Source organism: Apis florea, unplaced genomic scaffold (genome assembly GCF_048593485.1).
Source record: "Apis florea isolate Af1SG1 unplaced genomic scaffold, ASM4859348v1 contig_3170_pilon, whole genome shotgun sequence".
Taxonomy (NCBI): domain Eukaryota; kingdom Metazoa; phylum Arthropoda; class Insecta; order Hymenoptera; family Apidae; genus Apis; species Apis florea.
In genome coordinates this window covers 893478-916641 of record NW_028256714.1, presented here as the reverse complement: position 1 = coordinate 916641, position 23164 = coordinate 893478, and the positions used below count along the sequence as shown (strand labels likewise).

Here is a 23164-nt window from a genome sequence, read left to right as displayed (position 1 = left end):
TCGAGGGTATTTCGAATGGAATACTCGATCAACGCGCGTTCCGACAATTGCTCGAGAATACTCGATCGATTTCGAGAAGAATTTTAATTAAATCTCCGTTCGAGCGAATTTCTGTCCAACGCTCTTCCCCTCTCGATTCCATCCTCGTGCGAAATATAATTTCACCAAAAGTGTAACGTATTCGGTATGCATGTATATATCTTCCCTCCTCCCCCCTTCGATTCTTTTCTCAGGTGTGCATTTCGACACGAGCACGGAAAGTCTGGTGAACGAGATCACGACAGCTGTGAAAGTTTACGCGAACGGAGCTGAGAACTTCTTGAACGATCCGGCGAACAAGGATCACACGCTGAACACCAAGCTGAGCTGCGAGGGAAGGGAATCCCGCTGGAACACCGGAGATCTGTTTTTCAAGTAAGAGAACGGATCCTTTTCAAAAGAGGAAAAAGTCGATCGAAATTTGAAAGTTTGAAAATAGGGAACGATGGTGAGAATTTATAATGTGTTCGCTTTTATCGTGAATCGTGTAACGTTTCGACGGATCGTGCAGCGGATCGCGCGCAACGGAAATATTGGTTAAAAATTATAATATCGCGTCGCCGCTTTGTTTCGATCGTTGTTTACGATATTCACGATTCCGTGAATTACGATTCCGATTAATCGACGAATTTATTCGATGAATTATTCAACGCGAATAATCAGAACGGAATTACGTTTACTTAACCGTATATAGAATGTGAATAAATCGATTAAATTCCTGTGAAATATATACGCGTAATTTTTTCGAAACCAATTGTTTCGAAATAATTTACTCGAGCGAAAGATTAGAGAGGAATGGAATCATTCATAGGGATAAAGGTATCAAAAGATTCGAAATTTCAAAATTTCTATTCCCGACGAAAGTTGCGCAAAATTCTGGGAAGAGGAATAATTTGATCGAAAATTGTTTCATTTGTTGCGTTCTCAAAGGAGAATGGCATTTCTTCTCCAGATACTTGAAGAACGTGTCCGTGGAGGGGGACCAGGGGAAGCCCAACGTCGAATTCACCCAAGATGGCGTTCTCAAGTCGGCCGAGCTGAAAATCATGAATCTCCGCCCCGGGTTGAGCAAACAACTGGTCTGGGAGGAGGTGAGTGAAAAGACGAGAAAAACATCCCTTTCTCTCCTTGCACGGATATTTCGCATAGATCAGCGAGTAGAGCGAAACCGAACGAGCGGGATAACAAAAAGAATCCAAGTTGGAAAATATTAGTTTCTTTCCAAGATTCTGGGGGGGAGCGGGGGGGGGGGAGTTTCTGACATTGGAAGAAACGTGAGCGTAGCTCCATTATCACGGAAGAAGAATCCTCTCTCGATTTAACGTTCCAACTCTGAAAGTTTATATCGCGATCGTCTTGCTCCGTTTCGTTATTAAATTTACAATCATGATTTATTCAACCTGCTTGTAATCCTGGTTTATTTTAATCCTGGCTCGATAAACGATATCGATCCTCGCCGTCGTGTTTCCTATTTCATCCATGCAATTATCCGTCGAAAATTTCATTTATCAATGAAAATAACGAACGCTCGTATCGATCGATCGAGTACGAATCCCCGAAAGAGGACACGACTTAAGAAATTGGATTCGATCGACGAAGAAAATTCCATGGATCTTAACGAGAAACATCCGTGGACACGCGGAGATCGAGAATCGATGCGACGAACGGTTTCGATAACAAGAGGTTGGGCGAGGATCACGTCAAAATATTATTACACGCTGGTTCGCATTGACGAGGGGAATCGGGCTCTCACATAGGGGAAACTTCGTTTTCTAATGGATGCATTTGACGTTTAATTAACGTCCGGCTTCCTATTGATCGAGAGCGCATACCTGCCACCCACCCACCGCCCCCTATCGATTCTCGATTCGCGCCGTTTTCGCGGGTTCACGCGCCAATTGTCATTGCCGTTACGATATAATGACATTCCCTGTGCAAAGAGGATCCTAAATTCAGGCTCGATCGACGAAGCCTCTCTGCGCCTTTGACGAGTGTAGAAGCTTTTCAATTGATCGATTTGTGTATTAAGTAGATTTGGTTTTCACGCGTCAATTGTTGTTACGATATAATGACATTCCCTGTGCAAAGAGGATCTTAAATTGGCACATCAATGAAGTCCCTGCGCCTTTTACAAATGTAGAAGTTTTTTAATTGATCGATTTGTGTATTAAGTAGATTTGGTTTTCACGCGCCAATTGTTGTTACGATATAATGACATTTTCTATGGAAAGAGGATCCTAAATTCAGGCTCGATCGACGAAGCCTCTGCGCCTTTTACGAGTGTAGAAGCTTTTCAATTGATCGATTTGTGTATTAAGTAGATTTGGTTTTCACGCGCCAATTGTCATTATAATATAATGACATTCCCTGTGCAAAGAGGATCTTAAATTGACACATCAATGAAGTCCCTGCGCCTTTTACAAATGTAGAAGTTTTTCAATTGATCGATTTTTGTAATAAGTAGATTTGGTTTTCACGCGCCAATTGTCATTATAATATAATTCCCTGTGCAAAGAGGATCTTAAATTGACACATCAATGAAGTCCCTGCGCCTTTTACAAATGTAGAAGTTTTTTAATTGATCGATTTGTGTAATAAGTAGATTTGGTTTTCACGCGCCAATTGTCATTATAATATAATGACATTCCCTGTGCAAAGAGGATCTTAAATTGACACATCAATAAAGTCCCTGCGCCTTTTACAAATGTAGAAGTTTTTCAATTGATCGATTTTTGTAATAAGTAGATTTGGTTTTCACGCGCCAATTGTTATTACAATATAATGACATTTTCTATGGAAAGAGGATCCTAAATTCAGGCTCGATGGACGAAGCCTCTGCACCTTTTACGAGTGTAGAAGCTTTTCAATTGATCGATTTTTGTAATAAGTAGATTTGGTTTTCACGCGCCAATTGTTATTACGATATAATGACATTTTCTATGGAAAGAGGATCCTAAATTCAGGCTCAATGGACGTATGAACGAAGCCTCTGCGCCTTTTACGAGTGTAGAAGTTTAATAATATTCCTTATGAAAGAGGATCCTAAATTGAGACTCGAAGTGTTTTCGCGCCACATCGACGAAGCCTCTGCATCTTTTACAAGTGTAAAAGTTTTTCAATTGATTAGATTTAAAGGACAGTGGAAACTGATTAATATAATGAGTAGTATAGTGTAATAGTATAATAAGTAGATTTGGTTTTCACATGCTAATTACGATATAATGACATTCAAAGAGGATCTTAAATTCAGGCTCGTGTTTCGATCGATATATCAAGCAAGTCTCTGCGTCTTTTACGAGTGTAGAAGTTTTTCAATTGATCGATAAGTAGATTTGGTTTTCACGCGCCAATTGTCATTATAATATAATCACATTCCTTGTGCAAAGAGGATCTTAAATTCAGGCTCGTGTTTCGATCGATATATCAAGGAAGCCTCTGTGTCTTTTACGAGTGTAGAAGTTTTACAATTGACTAGATTTAGAGGGCAGTGGAAATTGATTAATTTGTATAATAAAAATGTAGATTTGGTTTTCACATGCTAATTACAATATAATGATATCTCCTATGCAAAGAGGATCGAGTTTCGATCGACGCATCAACGAAGCCTCTGCGTCTTTTACGAGTGTAGATGTTTTTCAATTGACTAGATTTAGAGGACAGTGGAAACTGATTAATTTGTATAATAAGTAGATTTGGTTTTCACGCGCCAATTGTGATATAATGATATTCCTTATGCAAAGAGAATCCTAAATTGAGAAACTCGAGTATCGATCGACACATCAACGAAGCCTTTTAAAAGTTTTTCACCTTTCGCTTGACTAGATTTAGAGGATAGAGTAGAAATTGATCGATTTGTATAACAAATAGATTTGAGTACGAGCATTCGTGCGTTTTCACGATTTTAATACTTTGCGCTCGAGAGGCGACTGTCAATCGCCACGATTCGGGTATTTGCCTCTCAAAAGCGGAAAAAACTATTTTTCGATTGAAATCATATATTTATTCCTATTTTTTATCTTTTTTTATCTTATGGATATAAAATAAGTAATAAAAATGGTACAAAATTTAATACAATTTAACTACAAAAATGACATTTATAAATTTTAAAGCCATGTAATTAATAATTAAAAAATATGGGGAAAAAATCATACTGTATTGTGGATCAAATGTTCAATTAATTATCTGTATAAAAATTGTTTCAAGTTTGAGGGTACTTATGGAAAAGGGACTTTTTTCCGCTTTTGAGAAGCAAATACGTCACCTGGGCGACAACTCGAATGAGAGACGACAGAATTTTTATTCATCCTAGACTTCGTTATCTCCGATTAATAATCCGCGGTATCGATTCTTGAATAGATTCCTCTTCGTTTCTTTATCGGGAAACGTTGAATAAACTTGCGCTTTAAAACAGAGTCGACAATGTCTCCGATAGTTAATTCAATTCTCGTGGAATCGTAGCGAAAAATATTGTTTCCCAAGTTTAGAAGGCCTAAAAAAAAAAAGAAATGAATTTCGAAAATAAAATTAGCTCGAGATCGATCGTATTCGTGAAGGAATCGATGATAGAGGAAATGAAAGCTGAGATATTGATTAACAATATCACGTGTAGTATTGTAAAACGATAGATCGTCAAGATTCTAACAATTCGTAATAGACTTGTGAGGAAGTCTAATGATGATTTCACGTATCGAGTGAAAAAATGGTGGAGCGCGAGAAATGCAAGATCGAATCGTGAAATACGAGCACGTATTAGAGGAAAAGCAGTTGGAATTATTCAACCGACTGGCGTTCGCTTTAATTTCCGTCCTCGAAACGTTCAAACGTTTCGTTCACGGCTCGGTGGCGGGCATCCGGCCGTCTGACCAAAGGATTTCGCGACTCTCGCGCGGATTTAGTCGCAGCCTCGTAAATCACGAGATATATTTCGCGCGATATACCATTCCTTCTCCTCGGAAATGAATCCGCGAACGAAGAAACGTATCGATCACGAACGCTCGTGGAATCAATCCTCGACTCGATCGGCCTGGAAAATCTTGGAAGAAGATTTCTTCGTTCTCGATCCCTCGACGAGAGAGAGAAAAACTAACGCTTCATAACGTTCGTTACGCGCGAATAAATCAACGAGTGAACGATTCTTCCGCGTCTTTAACACGTTAAATGCCTGTCTCCACGACGCTAGACTTTTCGTTCGTGTTATGCCTTGAGTCACTTACTTGTGAGACTGAATATTAGGTTTTTCTTCGGCCAATGTTTTGTGGAAAAGAATATAATATTTAAAATAAGATTGTTTGTGCATTGATTACAAAAGGTTGTAACTTTTTGCGTTAACAAGGTGTAAATCCCTTCGCTCGAACGCTTCGTCACGCAGTCGTATATTTAATAATTGACCCCTTGCTTTACGATTTAAGTTCCGATTTAAGTTAAGCGCGTGTAATATAAACAATAAGAATGTCGGTCAAGCGTTTCGCGGTTTGGCCGAGCGTTCATCGTGGAGAAAGTAAAATTTAATATTTAATATTTTTTTCGACGACTTTATTAAGTATTCTAATATTTTTAATATTTTTCTGGAGAAAATGCATGTGCATCGTCCGAATGCGAAGTGATTCAAGTTCAGAATAATCAGTCGCTTGTAACGTTTTCGTAGAGGAAGTAAAATCCTAAAATAGCCACTGTCGCTATTTAAAATATCCATCAAATTATTCTTTGCGATCTTGGCAGGACTGTCAACAACGTTTAATGTTCCTTTCGATGACATTTTTAAGGATACTTTTCTAATATTCCAATATTTTTAATAAAAATTTTTAGAGAAAATGCATGTGCATCGTCCGAATGCGAAGTAATTCAAATTCGGTCAGAATCTAATATAACCAGTCACTGTCGCTATTTAAAATATCCATCAAATTATTCCTTGCGATCTTGGCCGAACTTTCACTGTCGTCGACGACGCTTAATAAAGGATACCTTTCTAATATTCTAATATTTTCAATATCTTTCTACACGTGCATCATTTGAATGCGAAGTAATTCGAATTCAGTCAGAGCCTAATATAACCAATCGTTTACAACGTTTTTATAGAGCAAGTAAAGTCACCATTTAAAATATCCATCAAATTATTCTTTACGATCTCGGCAGAACTTTCACTGTCATCGACGACATTCTTTTCGACGAAATTTTTAAGGGTGCAAGAAGCTTTTTCTCATCCACGTCCGGCAATCGAGCATCCCACCCACGTCTCGAGGAAGGAGAGTTTAATATTCGAAACGCGTTTTCCCTCCATTCAATTCCGCGTCCCCCCACCATCCTTGGCAAACACTTCCGCCCAAAGGACTCAAAGGTCGCGAAGCAGCAATAGGAAGGCGGCGCCATGCTGTTTCTCGTCCGGCGAAAATTTCGGATCGGCCGAGATTAAAAAATCTCTCGCGCTTTCGATGGACAAAGGATAATCCTAAAGTAGTAGCAGTAGTGAAAGAATCTTCTTCTGGGTCAACTTCATAATTCTCCCGCGTTTATCGCGTGGATGAAGCTTCCATTTTTGGTTTGTCCATCGAGAGAGCGGACCAAGTTTGAATTTTTTTTGCTTCGATCGAAAACTCGAAGGTTGAAGAAAATTATTGTCTTGGTTTATTCGTATACAGGTGTTAATGAGTTTTGTTTGCAAATGAAAAGTATTTTATTAAAGAAACGAGCGTGGAAACTGCCTTTCTCTGTTCTGCCCCGCAATTTCTTTCCTCGATTCTTTTCACGGTTGCACAATTTATTTCTCGTGACTCGGATCGTTTTCTAAAGAGGGGGGAACGACCGTATGCATGCTTGGCACGAGTATAATTTCATTTCTCTTGCAAATTTAATCGTCAGATTTATCGCGGCGATTTCGTTGCCTTTCTTCCCTCGTTGCCTTGCGTAAACTTCGAACGCTCTCGTTTCGCACCTCGACAATTGACCCAGCGAGGATTAGGAAATTGTTTCGCTTCTTTTTCTCCGTTCGCCATATTGCGAATCGTTTTCTCGCGTTCATCAAGCGTTTCAACCTCGTGCAAATTTTCCTCTTCTCGAGTATTCGTCGAGCAAAAGTATTGCGAGTTTATTTTAATTTCAATATTCATACGAAACGATGACAGATTTCCAAAAATTTCGTGCAAATTTTCCTCTTCTCGAGTATTCGTCGAGCAAAAGTATTGCGAGTTTATTTTAATTTCAATATTCATACGAAACGATGACAGATTTCCAAAAATTTCGTGCAAATTTTCCTCTTCTCGAGTATTTGTCGGTTATATGAGCAAAAGTATTTCGAGTTTTTATTTTTCAATTCTAATTTCGATTACGTGGAATATGGTCGCAAATTCTTTCGTCGTTTACACGAACAAAAGTATTTCGAGTTTTTATTTTTCAATTCTAATTTCAATTACGTGGAATATGGTCGCAAATTTTCCTCTTCTCGAGTATTCGTCGAGCAAAAGTATTTCGAGTTTATTTTAATTTCAATATTCATACGAAACGATGACAGATTTCCAAAAATTTCGTGCAAATTTTCCTCTTCTCGTCGTATGCGAACAAAAGTATTTCGAGTTTTTATTTTTCGATTACGTGAAATATGATCACAAATTTCCAAAAATTTCGTGCAAATTTTCCTCTTCCTCGAGTATTCTTCGTCTACACGGGCAAAAGTATTTCGAGTTTATCCTAATTTCAATTATATGGAACGATGACAAAATGAAAATTTCCAAGAATTTTTTTCAAGTAGAGAAACAATCAATTTCACAATAATCTTCTTCGTTTCACAAAAATCACGTTCAAACTTCTCCTTTACTTTTTCTCTTCTTTCGTATCCCGACCAATCCTCCTTTGTCCCCACCAAATCTTCTCTCCTTCTTTCGCGCGCCTCCTCTCGCATCATTTTCTCCACTACAAAACCACCACCGCCACATCCCCCGCCCTCTGTCGAGACCGCAAAAACAATTACGGGAAAGGTATAACACGTAAAACGCGGGGGCCGCCACACATATCGGTGCCGCATGTTGGAAAACGATACGGTTGGATACACGTGGATATCGACAGGCTGGTCGGGTAAATAGCGAATGGGAGGAAATCCCATTTCGGATTTAATTAGTCGCGTTCCAGGGTATTGAAAATCCCGCGTTAATCACGCTAATCGAGCCAGGAATAAAATGTCGACTTGCTGCTGCTCGCCACGTGGATTGATTGGAAATCGACGGACGATGAAATTGCAAGACCTCCAATATTCGGCTTCGGATGTTAGAAAACGCTTAGATTCGTGATTCGTGGATCGACGACGAACGACACGTAATGGATTGCTATTTATACAGAATGGATAAGTCAGTTGTTTCTCAACTTTTTTTTTTTAGTTGTACAATATAATAATATAGTTTCGAATTATCAGCAATGGAGGAAAAATGCTAGTTTTAATCCAATCTGTTATTAATATTCCTTTAAGTTATGGTCATTAATTCTGGCAGTTTGGACTTTCGTCCATGTATTCTTCTCAACAAAACTTTAAACGTTGTCTCGACCACTCGACTCGACGATTAATTTCGCAACGACGACCTCTTCCTTTTAAAAGAGCGTAGAAATATTCGAAACAGGACTGAGTTTCCTTTCCAGCACGAGCAAGCTGCTCGAGAGCATATATATATATACACACTCGCGTTGTTGCATTAACTGCGTTCTCGAGACACTTAAGAAAGCGTTCGACCGCCATTTTGTCGTAAGAAATTACGTTCGACTTCTTCTCCTCGTTCAATTTTATTCGTTATATTTCCCTCGTGATAACCACGACGACGAGATACTCCTCTTCTTCGATTATTTTCCTCGTCGAGAAAGAATTTTCGACGCGATTTAATTGTATTGGGTTATATTATGCGCGTTGATGTCGGCGCGATGGCCCGAATCGATGATGGAACAACGCAGGAAATAATTAGAATCGTTACGCACACACGTAACGAGGACGTCTAGAGGGAGCGCAAGTTCTCTCTGACCTCGTTCCATCGGTGAACTCGATACGCTAAATTAATTCCAACGAAAGATTTCGATATTTCTTCTTCTCTCTTTCTTTTTTACTTTCCAGTTTATCGAACAGTATTGCTTTTGATTAAATTGAGAAATTATGACGAAGGAGGCTAGTAGCTAGTTTTTGGTCGTCTTTTTTTTTTTTCGTGTTGATTGTTTGACGAGTGTTGCGGAAGGAAGGAAAAGAAACGAGTATCTCCTTCGGTTTATTAGCGAACTCATTGATGGAGCTTCTTTAGAAAGAAATATTCTTCTTTCCTCTTCTCTTATTCTTTTGTTTATTGTGTAGAACAAGGTTGTTGAGAGTCCGCGGCAAAATACACGTATTTAAAAGAAATATCGTAAAATATTCCGATTATTCGTAAAATTATTTTATTCGATCAGACGTTGAACGTCGAGTATTTAAATTTCAAGCGTACGAAACCATTTTCGCGGTTCCATTTTAACCATTTTCCATAATGCCATCATACGATAATATATATTTTATCGATAATCGTTCGAACAGCATGGAATCTCTGCAGTCGAGCCCCTCGTCATTCGGGATATTGGTCTCCAACGAAATCGAGTTTTAATTTTCTAACGAAACTCTATCTCTACTTTCAGTTTCGAGATTTGACCGACAATCAAAACACGAACCGTAATTTCATGTAGCGAATTCATTGGCAGGCTCGTTTCAACGTGTATAAATTAATTAATTCCAGTTCGAATAGTAATTATTTCGTGTAATAGAATAGCAAGGAAAAATATATAAAACTACGAAATCCATCGATAATCTTGCTAATCGTCTAGAAATTTTAATTTCTGCTGGTGCAACAAAGCAATAAATTAAATTCGATTCAATAAAAATTGATAAACAATGTTGCAAATTATAGAAACTTTTTTCACTTTTGCCAAATTTATGGGAAATTGATCATTAAGGTATAAATAAATAAATCTTGTTAGATTGATGATACGTCGAAACAAATGTCGACACGTTTATACAGCACAGGAAGACAATCGTTTGAATCGAGTTGAAATCTAATTAAGATAACGGTAGAGAGCCTCCACGAACTTCTAGTTTCCGTCGAGGAGACAAAGCACCGTACAAACAAGTGTCGATAGGAAATGAAATATTATTTGGTATCGCGAGTATCTTAAGGAGTTGAGAAGCGTCAAGAGGAAACGATAACTTTTCAACGATCTTTCTTCTTTCGCTAATTAAAAACAACATTTCTTACTCTCAAAACGTACAATCGCAGTTACTACGTATTTATAGAAGAAAATTACGTTCTTCTTTTTTTTTCTCTTTCCAAGAAATATATATATCGATATTTATTCGAAATAAGTTATAATTCAAAAAAAAAACTTAATTCAAAAGTTTTATCGAGAGTTTCGATCCACGCGTCACGAACGTTCCGTGCGAAATGACTCGTCGATTTGCCTTTACATACGAAGCTCGCCGAGCTGGAACGAAGTCTAACGGAAACGGCCGAACTCTACCGATTTCGCGAAAAGTGATACTTTTATCGCGAGCGACCAATTCGTGCACGTCGTAAAAGAAAAATACGAAATGCATTACGCTCATTCGCACGATTCTCGAATTCTACGCGATTCTCAAATTCTAAACGAGCAATTTGCACCGCGTGAGGGCAATTAGCTCGATAAACACGACCCGTAAATTCCGATCGGAACGTTAATCGCGGCGAGATAGATACAACTTCTTCCAATTCTCGCCTGTTAATCCGACGGTGGCCGAAATCCGACGGACGGACGAACGAATCACTAATCCCCGCGCTGGATCACGTGATAATTAATCATTGAAAACGGATCGAGTCGGGCGATAATAACAGCTCGACATTCTCCAGTGGCCGCCACCTCGCCTACCAGACGCGTTATCGCGTACGATCCATCGACGATCCGTGCGATCCACGCGCGTGTGTGGACGCGAGTATCACGACCGTGGAGCGTAATTCGAAACGCGTGGGTGACGGCTAATTAAGGGAATTTCTCGCATTGCGTAACAGGCGACCGGATATTATACCCCACCTGACAGGTTAGATTTCGATTCTCCGCGGCATGATTCATCATCATCGAATTCGAGGGTGAATTTGAAGGGAACCTGTCTCGATCGATATAGCGTGCTTCCAGCGTTTCGCCATTAAGTCTGATGATTGGGTCCTTGATGGAATGCGATTTCGAATGCGATTGATGATTTTATGCCGCGCTGATAATCTCGATGTTTAAGTAGGTAAACTTAAATATTCCAATCGTCCTCGAATAATCGAAAAAAAAAAATCGTACGAGATATATATACATAATTCCGCAAGATGTTTATTTTTGCTTTATCGAAAGTTTCGCGAGAATTAGAGGATGAACGTGTTGCTGTTGATTGGCCAATTCGTCAATTTGGATTTCGAGGAGAGATGATGGCGAAAGAAGTGGAGGATTGATTATGAAATATAGATAAGGGAGAGGAGGTCTTGCTGTCATCGCCCCAGAAATGAAGCGAGCGACGAAATCATAAATCACGCTTCGAAAAAACATGCTAATGTTTTGTAATACGTTTTGAACAAAAAATTATTGATCATCTGGCTGATAAACTGCTGCAAGATTTATTATGATTTATAAATCAACGAATCGTGCGATATTTTCATTTTCGATTTCATTTGACAGAGTTGTATCTGTCTGCTTCTATTAGCAATTGTTTAAAATAATTTTCGATTGGTTAAATTATTTTTTAATTGTTGTTTAAAATTTTTGGAAAATTGTTTTCTAATCTAAGATTAATTCGCGCGATGAATTATCCGAAATTTTGGAGAGTAATTTAACGATAAGCACGATAAACAATCTTAAGATTTGGAGTTTATTGCTTCAACTTTGAAGGATTCATCCGTGGATTATTCGACGTCATCGAACTTCCCTCTGTTTTCGCCTAGGAGTATCTTCTTAGAGAAGTTAGCTTCTTCGACTCGAAGAGCTTCTTCTCTCGAGTGTTACTTACCTCCAATGCTGGGATAAAATAAACTATTTAAGTTTTGCGTGTCGTTTAGATCGAAACGTGTTACAATTGGATTGCTTAAAATGAATAGCATGATATATTTTTCTCCTAAAAAAATATTGATTCCAATCGTTAAAATAAAATATAAATAATTATAAAACGAAGACACGGAATACAAATTTGGAACGTATATTCCCCCATGAATTATCCCAAAAATAACCCAAGCTATTTATTATTTAAAAAAAAAAAAAAACTTGTCTCGTGATTAAAACATGAGATCATAAATTTAAAATTATTAGGTTCCACACAGTGGAACCATCGTTTAAACTTCTCTCGTGTTGGCAATTGAAATCATTTCAAAGTTTCTTTCGAGAAAGATCCAGGAAACTCCATTTCCTTAAACTAAACTCCCTCGACTGCAGTAAAGTCAAATCAAGAATCGATAAAATAGTTAGGCAAATAGAGATTGCGGGTGTCGGAACGATTAAGACGACATTAAAATTTTAACCAGTTATTCGTGCGAGATATTCGAAAATAAGCAAAAATATAATTATTCCAACGTATATTATCTAATACAGATATAGATACAAGTTAAGACAAGTTCAAACTTCAAATCTCCTTTCAAGTTTTCAAAAATTAAGAAAAATTAGAAAATATGACTTATCGATTTATTATTTCTTTTTCTCTCTTTCTTCGCGGATGAAACATTCCGTCGGACGAAATTTCACAAAATAACTATAATATCTAACGTTCGATTGGCGTTCAAAGTTGAGCAAACGCTTCGTGTAATTCGCATTGTGGTGATAATCGAATCAGCCGAGCGACTCTATGCAAACTCGAAGTTTGTAAAATTACCGCTGTAGTCACATCGTCGGATACATATTTAGCGGGATAGTTGCACAAATCCTCCGATAGAAGTTGCGACGTTTGGCTACGTTCCAACGCGCGCCCATGTCCCCCCCTCCCTTAATCGTTACAGGAATAGCCGTTCGAGTACGTTGCCACTAATCTGCAAAACTTCCGGCGAATCTTCTAGAACGCCATGAATCCAGTTTCCGGACGATGTTTTTACGACCCTGAATCGACTTTTACGGTCTTCTGTTTCTCGGTGAAAGTCCATGAATCTTTTTCCTACGCGAATTCGTGAAATTTTGGGTATTTGGATGTTGCAAAAGAAACCGTGTTATTTCTGACGAATTTGTGAAATTTTGGATATTTGGATATTGTAAAAGAAACCGTGAAATTTTGGATATTTGGATATTGAAAAAGGAACCGTGAAAATTTGGATATTGCGAAAGTAAAATTTTGGATATTTGGATATTGTAAAAAAAAAAAAACCGTAAACTTTCGAATATTTGAATATTTCAAAAAAAACCGTTATTAATTTCTGGCGAATTTGTGAAATTTTGAATATTTGAATTGTTGTAAAAGAAACCGTAAAATTTTGGATATTTGGATATTGGAAAAGAAAGCGTGAAATTTTGGATATTTGGATATTGTAAAAAAAAAAACTGTGAAATTTCGAATATTTGAATATTTCAAAAGAAACCCGTGTTATTAATTTCTGGCGAATTTGTGAAATTTTTGAATATTTGAATATTGTAAATGAAACCATGAAATTTTGGATATTTCGATATTGGAAAAGAAAGCGTGTTATTTCTGGCTAATTTGTGAAATTTTGAATATTTGAATATTGTGAAATTTTTGGATATTGCAAAAAAAAAAACGATACAGCAATTAATTTAGTTTCCGATCGTGATGTAATGATTAATAACTTTGTTATGAATTTTTGGAAAATTGCGTTAGAAAATCGGATCCGTATATCTCGCGCTAATAAATTTTTAATCCACGATCGTTTCGGAAAATATCGTATTTAACAGATATCGTGGTAACAACAGTGGATGGTAAAATCGATCGTATTAAATTTAATTTACAATTTAATCAATGTAATTACTTTATACCCAATTTAATTTATCGCGAACGAAATAAACGACGATGATTTTATCCGGGCGATAACTAAACTCGAGCAAAATATTTATAAATACGATAATTATCGAATACCGAAGCCGAGAACAAACTTTCTAAATTTCCTTATTTAAACTCCCTTCCCCTTTACAATCTTATTATCAAAATAATCAACCATTATTTAATCAAATTTCCTTTAAAATTAAATGATAAAAAGTAATCAATAAGGATAAAGATTTGGAGACGAGACGAGATCGGCATTGATTCCCGTTTATCCCATTCGATCCAGTGTACTCCTACTTACAAGCGGTTTCATTGGATTAACACAGCCCATTAACGCGACGTCGCATCGTTATCGGCCGCATCCAACGCGTCACCCGCAATCGAGAGCCCCTGGAACACGTTTAAATACGAGAGATGGATGCGCAAGTTTCTTACCGAAACTGATACCAGGCCAAACGTTACCAAGTCTAATAAACTACCTAACGAGCCATAATATCAAACCCCTGATGTATGACTGCTAATAGAACGTGATTAACGCTACCTTTCTAACAAGATCGTACACCACTCTACACGAGAACAAGTTTCGATCCAACTTCTGTCTACGGTTTCCCGCCTATCTCTCCCTGCCTTCGGACCGCGTTACTTTGAAAGAGTACACCTTTCGTTAAAATCGTGAAACTGTATACCTTGGTTTGACAAATTTTTCCATTGTTATTACCGATAATTAATTTTCCTTCGTTATTTATCGTAAGATAAGGAAGAGAAGAGAAGGGAATTAATATTAGGAAATAAACAGATTTAGCTGAATGGATATATCTTGGTTATACGTGAGTGTCGGGAAGAGAACAGAACTGAACAACTGACGATCGAAGACAAACGAAAGGATGCCAACTACAGAATAGTGACATTGCTAGCAACGTTTAATAATAAAATTATAGATAAAATTTCGGTGAACTTTTATACCCTATAACATTATGGTTTTGAAAAGTTATGGAAATTAAGAATTAAAAATTCTTACTCTTACTCAATGTTGCGAAACTGAATGTAAAGAGATAAACAACATCCGTCCCTCGAATTCTCGAAACGAGTCGCTAGAAAAGAAGAAGAAAAACGTAACGCGAAAACTCAAAAATTCCTTCCTGAATTTCTTTCCCGAGCTTTCGGGGAAATGAGAACTCTTTTGCCTTAGAAAAGAGTTAAACGGAGCACCGAACAATTCTCGTTCGAATTTCTCTCGTTTATCCAATGTTCGTTAAGAGAAAAGGTTGGCGAAAAGACGTCCGCTGCGATACTTACCCTTACTCGCCGTTCGTTTACCACGATATCTGCCCTTAATGGAGCCTGAAAATTGATCGAGGCCATCCCACGGGGATATCAACTTCCGATCTAATCGAATCGGAACGGGCCTGTATTTACACACGCGACGCGATCTTCGCTTTCATGGTTTAACGAGAAGCGGTGATTAAAGCGAGCGATCGTTAATTTTTCTTTCGTTCCAACGTTTCGTTACGTTGACGCGCGAGCGTAATAATTACGAGGAAATTTCGAGGTGAAGGAAAAATTCGTATGCGAATCTTCTTTTTTCTTTTTTTCTTTTTTCCATGCATACGTTTCCATCCAGAAATTGAAAAGAGAAGTTTAAATAAGGCTGGAAGCAAAAACTCAATTTGCTTCAACCAATGCTTTTACATTTGTAAAATGAATATATCTTTTAAAACTCGATTAAACTGACTTTGAAATTTGAACCATTCTCGATTTGAACGATCATTGGAAACATCGTCCCTTAAAATGCCTTCTTCTTTGTTTCGATACGACTTTTAGTTGTCGCGTAAGGAAAAGGATAGTTTTTAATCGGAACACGATTCCTGGAAGGACACAGTGGTCCAGTTTCCAAGAAAGGAATAAAGGGAAATGAGCGATAAGTGGAAAGTTTGCATCGTGTCAAGCGTGCAATTGCTTCGAATCCTTGTACCCTCGCAATTAACGAAACGAAAAATAGTTGGCACAGTTTCCAAAATTTTTACCTCTTTCGTTTCTCTACTCTCGAAAACTCTTCTCTCGCAGTTTCACTTCTTAGATAAACCTGTTGACAATGATCTTGCGATTATGTAAACAGACGATTCCCACAAAAGTTCAAACTTTGCATCTCGATGAAACGAAAAAGAGCTTCGATGGCACAGTTTCCTCCACGTTTCATGAAAAATTTTCACCTTCCCCTCCCCGAAGTTTCGCTTTCGATAAATCCGTTGCCAATAATCTGTTGTTGCGATAAAATACCAAAAAAAAAAAAAAGGACAAATTCCTGGAAAAACTCAAGGAAGAAAAAAATGAAATGCCATCGGATGACAGGTCGATCGATCAAACGCTACGCTTCGAATCATCCTTGCATCCCGAATTTTGTCGACAAAAAAACAATTTCCTTGGCTTTTCAAAAATTTCCCTTCTTCACCGACTTTCCGATCCGTTGTCGCGATCCAAAGTGCGCAGAACAATTATAAACACGATTCCCTCGCGTAACGCGAGGATCCTCTGGAAAGCGAGAAACCAGAGAATCCGTGCGGTTAAGCAGCTCTATGACGAGAGGGGTGGAACGACACCCGTGGCACGCGACGTTAATCATCGGACAACAACGCCGGCTTTGTTCCTTCGTTCCCTTTCCAGAACCATTAAACCAGAATCACACACAGAGAACATTATTTCTCTCGTTTCCAAAACGCATCATTTCCATTAATCTTTGACCTACCACCACCTTTGAAAATCTGAAACCGCTTCCCTCTCTCTAACCTCGATAACGATAATCACGCTGGTCTCTCGAGAAGAAGGCAAGCCCGCTCGCAGAGTCGAAATATAATTCGATTAAGACTCTCGATTAAGACTCTTGTCGTTGACTTGTCGATTTCTCGGGCCACGAGAAGTTCGGTCAGACTCGTGTCGTTCGTCCCAACGATGCCAGACCCTTGTACTTTCTCGCCCAAATTTCTTCCCACGAGTCTCGTTCTAGGACGGAGTGTTTCCACGTGTTCTCGATCGAGAAACTTGAAAAATTCAGCGCGTGATGGATTCACGGCGTGCGCGAGGACGAGTGGAGGAAGAGTGAATGAATTTCCATCGAGAGACGCGTTCGACCACTGTATATTTCTGTATCGGTTTCCAATATTCGAATGGTCGCGCGCCAGCCAGAGACACGCCCTCTCCTTCTTTCTCCCTCCCTATTACATATTCGAAACGTGGATCAACTCCTCTTTTTCGACCCCGTTCGCGATTTCGCCACCACGTTTTTTTTTCCTTCGTTCCAAAATTCCGTCCAGCTATTGTTCCCCCTCCCTCTGTCGAAAGTATACCACGCGGGCTGATTTAAAGAAGGATCTCGTGAGACCAGGGCTCGGTTAAATAAATTCCAGTGAAATTCGGCTCGAGGAGAGGATGTGCGTCTATGTGCGGTTGTTAATAATAATGCTAGCGGTTTATTTTTATTGAAAAAGTCGATTTTTATGTGGAGCTTGTGCGTTTTTTTGAGGAATAATTTTTTAAATTTTACCTCGATTTTTATAAGTACATGTTTGCGCGAGTATGTCGTCGCGTTTGAAATATTCATTTTTATCGGAGGGGATCCCGGTGAAAGTTTTAACGCTTTTACTCGGTCGACAGTCTCTCGACGTTTTCAATCTACGACAATGGGCATCAAATATGGAAGAAAATTGAAGAAAATATATCGCGTACTAATTGCGTTTGTCCTCCAATCGTGACAAAATTATGAAAAATATTGGCTAGAGTTTTCGATAGTTTTAGATAGTTAACACTTTCGTCGCGATTCATACGATGTTTACAGTGAAAATTGAGGAAAAATTCACCTCGATCGAATCTCGATCTTGCTTCGTACATTTATATTTATATTCTCCCAGATAAATAGAGAGAATTAATATCGTTACAACACCGTGAAATATATCCTATTTAACGAACGATAAAACGATAATCAACTTTCTGGAACAAATAAATATTCTCTGGAATAACATCGTTGCGAGGAAACCCATCGAACTGATAACGCGTCTCAAAAATTCGAGCAATTCAGCTTCGATGTGATCCACGAAGTGGATGAACATCGTACGAGGATCAAAATATGCAAATGATATGTTTTAATTGAAATTCTAAGAACTCGCGGTTAACATTGCGTGATTATGAAAATCGCAGGGTGCGTAATGAAATGTAATTTTCTAATTAAACGAGCTACGAGGGATCGAAACCCTTGTGAACGCCATTAATAGCGCGCCATCCTTGTTTTCGCACAACTTGGATGGAACGAATGAATAACATTCTTCGACACGATGCGTTGCATCGTTCCAGGTAATTAACGCGACGCGTTGATATCACATTTGAGAATTTCCGCTATGCAGAGAACTCGCCAGACTTGGGATAGATACGCCTCTAATTACATCGATCGAACAATTATTATTAGACACGTATTACGTGAATTAATTTCGGTTTCATCGAAAACTGATATTTCCTACGTAATCACGAATCGTGAATTATTATTAAATTAATGTAGATTCAGAAATGGCTAAGAACGCTCGAATGGATAATTTGTAAATATGACGGCGGATAGATTTTTGATCGACAACAAAGGAAATATTGGAAAAGTGAGAAGGCTAAGCTAACATTTTTAACCTAACATTTTTTTTCTTTCTTTCGTTTCGTGCGTATTTCACGCACGCGGGACACACTTTTTATTTTTAATTTTCACGATGTCGCCACGTTTTTTTTTTTTTTTTTGAAAAGGAACAAATTAAAAACGATCCTTTCGCCGACGACTCTCGGTAAATATCATCTGGCTGCCCTTTGATCGCGGTTTAAATCTATTCCATAACTCTCATCTTCTTGCGAAAAAAAAAAAAGAAAAAACTCCAATCTGACGGAAAGAAATTTTTAACGAAGGTATTCTTCCTTTTCTCGTCTTTCTTTTAATTAATCGTACCACAGCTCTGGCTTACTTATAATAATAACGATATTTATCCATATTTCTTACTTTTTTACATTACAAAATAACCTGGTTTATATATATATATATATTAGATTGTACCAGTTATGATCATCAAGTTGCCAATTTTAGAATAGACGAGAATCAACCGCGACTCGTAAACTCTCTACTTAACCTATATTCTGCTCGCCATATTTGTCCTCTCCTGTATTTCCTTTGCGTAACAACTTCTTTTTTCGCTGTCACTTTTCTCAAGAAAATTTAAAATATTATTCCTGTACCAGCTTTCAAAAATTCGGAATCTTGAAAACGAGATCCGCGTTAAAGAAAGATAAATTGAGCGGAGGCGGAGTGAGACGCATCTCCAATTAATGTGCGATTACAATTACAATCCGGACGATGGTTGGACGCCAATGAAAATCCTAAACGAGCGTCGAAACCGTCGTTTAAACCGTCGAAAAGTTAGGGCCGAAAAGAGAGTGGTCCGTGAAGGGAACAATTCGTTATTCTTTTCCGAAACGAGGAGACAGCGGCGTCCTGAATCGTCGAGAAATCGACTAAGAAACGAACCGAGTTAGTCGATAAAATTAGCTCCATCGAAAATTAGCTGAATCGAAATACGAAACCTTAACCCATACATACACTTTGTTCATGAAGCTCAGAGAGGCTGGTGATCCCAGCATTCTTGATGAATTTCTTCGCGGCAAAGTTTTACGAAAAAGGAACGGGTGGCTCGTATTTCGATCGAATATATTATATATAGTGATCGAAGAATAAATTAGATCGTCGAAACGAAAAATATCCCGTTTTACTTTATCACCTATTTTTATGAAAGAGGAGCGAAACGATCGTTTAATTTATCGTCTGTTTCGTCTCATTTGTGGCAACAGATCGGCGTGTGGAAATCGTGGGAGAAGGAGGGGTTGGACATCAAGGACATCGTCTGGCCAGGGAACACTCACACGCCGCCCCAAGGCGTGCCGGAAAAGTTTTATCTGAAAATAACCTTCTTGGAGGAGCCGCCCTATATCAATCTCGCGCCCCCGGATCCCGTAAGTGGAAAATGTCTGATGGATCGTGGCGTTCATTGTCGCGTGGCCAAGGATTCCGACATGGTCGAGTAAGTCCAACTACTAGATCTAGATCCGTTTCGAATTCTTCCGATTTTTCCATGCAAATGATCGTAATTGTTAAAACGTTCTCACTTGTTTCTTCCTCTCGTTCGACATTTTTCTCTTTTTTTTTTTTTTTCTTTTATTCGAGATCGAAAATTGAATATTTTTCTTTCCACGTTTTAACAATTTTAAATTAACCAGCGAAAACCAGTGAGATATTATTGTTATCTACTTTGTGGAGATTCCTTTTTATTGAGAATTGTAATAAACGGCGATTTATTAACCCCCGCCCCCCCCAAGAAGATATTCGTTCAGATAACGTGTCCCACTGGACTCGTTTTGCAACGTGTTAAGACCGTGCTCGAGCTCGAGCTATTTCGCTCACGAGGGACTACTTTCATCAAGATAGAAGTCTTAATTTTCCAACGAATCCTATTAGATACAAATTACACAAGAAACATCAGATGGATTAAATTATTTCTTAATCCTTTTCTTTGATCGATCGGAAAATAACAGTTCCATTAACAAAGTCTACGAATTTACTACTGATCCGCGCTACAAGACAGCTTAATAAACGGATTCCGTGGTTTTCTCCATCAAAGTTTTCCAAAGTATGGCCGACAATGTCAAAGCGATTATTAGAGAGGATAATTCGCAAGTTGGTTGATTGGCAGCTTCCCTCAATTTTCATCGAGCCGTTCCTCAAAATCAACATTTCGTTCGCTCGAGAGCTTCGAATAACTCTTCTTTATCCCTGCGCAAAATAAATCCTTTAAACTGTGAATATTCACGAAACAGTAGTTTCTCTAGGATTGTTTGTATTTGTCACTTCGCTTCGATCGGTCTTCCGAAACGTGGCGCATGTTTAACCCTTTGACGACCGGTTGGAATTATTGCAGATGGAGTATCTTTCTCTGAGAGATCAATATTTTCTTTTTATCACTTGTTTCTCATTCCTCGAGATAATAAAAAATGTCAGATCAGTTTGGAGACGCTTGTCCGAATGTTCGCAGGGAATAAAGTTTTACTTTTTCTCCAACGACAGAGGAGAGCAAAGGTATGCCTGGTTATTTCTCAAATTTGTTCAGATTAATTATTTTTAGACAAATTTTATCCCTTAAATAAGACATTATTAACAGTTATTATTTGATTCCAAAGTGTAATTAAACGTGACTTCGTTCACAAGTTAAATAAAACCCTGTTTCGAGGAAAGTTTTCCTTCCAATAAACATCGACTCGGTTTGCAACCAGGCTGATAATCTTTCTCGAGCGTCGTGCACACGTTTTTGGTCGCCCAAGGGTTAACGTCGTTTTCGGTAATAAAATACGCTCCTTGCATCTCTGTTATCAAAAACGAATTTTTCTCGCAAATAAACCACGAAACGCCAACTCTCAAAATACGTACAACAACAACAACGCGATTTACAGAAGGAAGTTGGCTGGATAAACGTTCGAGCGACGAAAGACGAAATTACTACATGCTGAGTCGTTCGAGAAAAAATTCAATCGAACGATGGAGTTGGGGGGATCGTGAGTCATCGAGCAGGCGCCAGCCAAGGATCGTTGAACGCTTAACCACGGTTCCCCGACCTCGAAAATGGGGTCCTTCGACTCGAGCATCGATCCAAGGTCGAAATCAAAAGGGATTTTAATTCGAACAGAACGGTGATAACAATTTCCATCGAATCGGATAAACGGAAAGAGAATACGGTCGGATCTTAATTTATCATTGGAAGAGATAAAGATTTTCGAAACAGGAAAAAAGAATCTGATTTAACCCTTTCGGTCCTCGCAAAAGGACGTACCAAATAAACGCAAGGAAACGCAGAAGAAAAACCAAATTTTCTTGTGTAAAGTAACGTTCACTTACGCCTTGATGGAAACAAAAATTATTTTTTTTTTTTTTCATTGTTATACGTTTTCGAAGATTCAATAACTTGCTTTATGTATGTACTCAACAACTAAACTTTTGTAACTTATAATATATGCGATTTTGGTGAAATAAAATTTTTTTTGAAACACTTTTTCAATTTACATACCGCATCCATCTGAACGTAATGTCCTCACTTGGACGGAGATATTTTATTACGATTGAAAAACGAAGAACCGCTTGGCAGAGCCGTGATCTTTTTCTTCCGGGATTAGATGAAAAACTCGTGACCGAAAGGGTTAAAATCCCTTCGTTCGAGCCTTTCGCGATAATTGCAAAATCGGGAAGGGAAGAGGAGCGCGTACAATTTCGTCATCGAATTGCGGAGGATCGCGTTATTTCGCGGATGGACGACGGATAATTAGAGAGTGAGGGAGGGTGATGGAAAATCCGTGGAGGAGGAGATTACCTCTGCGTGATTAAAAATTCCGATTGCGAGGCAAGGTCGAGAGAGGAAGAGAGAAAAAAAAAAAAATATCCGGCGAATCTGGTAGCCGAATAGCCGTGGCCTGGTTAACGATGGAATCCGGTGTAATTGAAAGAGCGGCGACAGATGGGGACACTATGTGGAGGGATTGAAAATTGCTCGAGTTACGTCGATTGTACGTTTCGAAATCGTGTTCGCGTGCACGATACATTTCGAATAAAAACGGGACACCAGGAGATCGCAATATCGGCGAATTTTATTCGAGTTCCACAAATTTGGGATCCATTCGATTCCTTTGCCTTGTTTCATCGTTTCCTTCCTCTTCAACGATCTCGCTTTAACACTGAATCTACCAAATCTATGTCAAATGATGTGTTCAAACTTTTTCGTATATTTGAACATATTTAAAGTTATCACTTTATCGCTATTTTCGCTAAAATAGTTGGATACGATATATTTTTCGGTATTTAATTTACTTTTCTTCTTTCCAAGAAATATTTGTACTTTGTCTTGCCTAGATAGGGATAAGTATACAACAATTGTAGTTAGTGTTAATTTCGCTTTTTTGCCTTTTCGAATTTTTCTGATCGCGAGAAAAAGAAGAAACGAACTAACTTATCCCTAATTTAACGAGCGACAATTATCGTACACGAGGGAACATTTTTGGACGAAAATTGGTAGAAAATTCTCCCCGCGTTCGTAAAATATCGGG

At 38.4% G+C, this 23164-nt stretch overlaps 1 protein-coding gene and 1 long non-coding RNA gene across 3 annotated transcripts in view; one reads left to right on the top strand and one right to left on the bottom strand.

Moving 5' to 3' along the window:
• Nmdar2 (glutamate ionotropic receptor NMDA type subunit 2) overlaps positions 1-23164 on the top strand; it is a 63262-nt gene that overhangs the window by 11445 nt on the left and 28653 nt on the right. For both annotated transcript variants that reach the window (XM_031915947.2, XM_012485704.3), the window contains exons 4-6: positions 234-414; positions 992-1130; positions 19871-20100. In XM_031915947.2, the coding sequence (XP_031771807.2) occupies positions 234-414; positions 992-1130; positions 19871-20100 (550 nt within the window). The remainder of the gene's footprint in view (positions 1-233; positions 415-991; positions 1131-19870; positions 20101-23164) is intronic.
• LOC147657341 (uncharacterized) lies at positions 13892-14886 on the bottom strand. The gene is made up of 3 exons (XR_015292601.1): positions 14727-14886; positions 14550-14650; positions 13892-14398 (listed from the first exon to the last, which is right to left on the bottom strand). It is a non-coding gene; the product is annotated as an uncharacterized LOC147657341 (long non-coding RNA).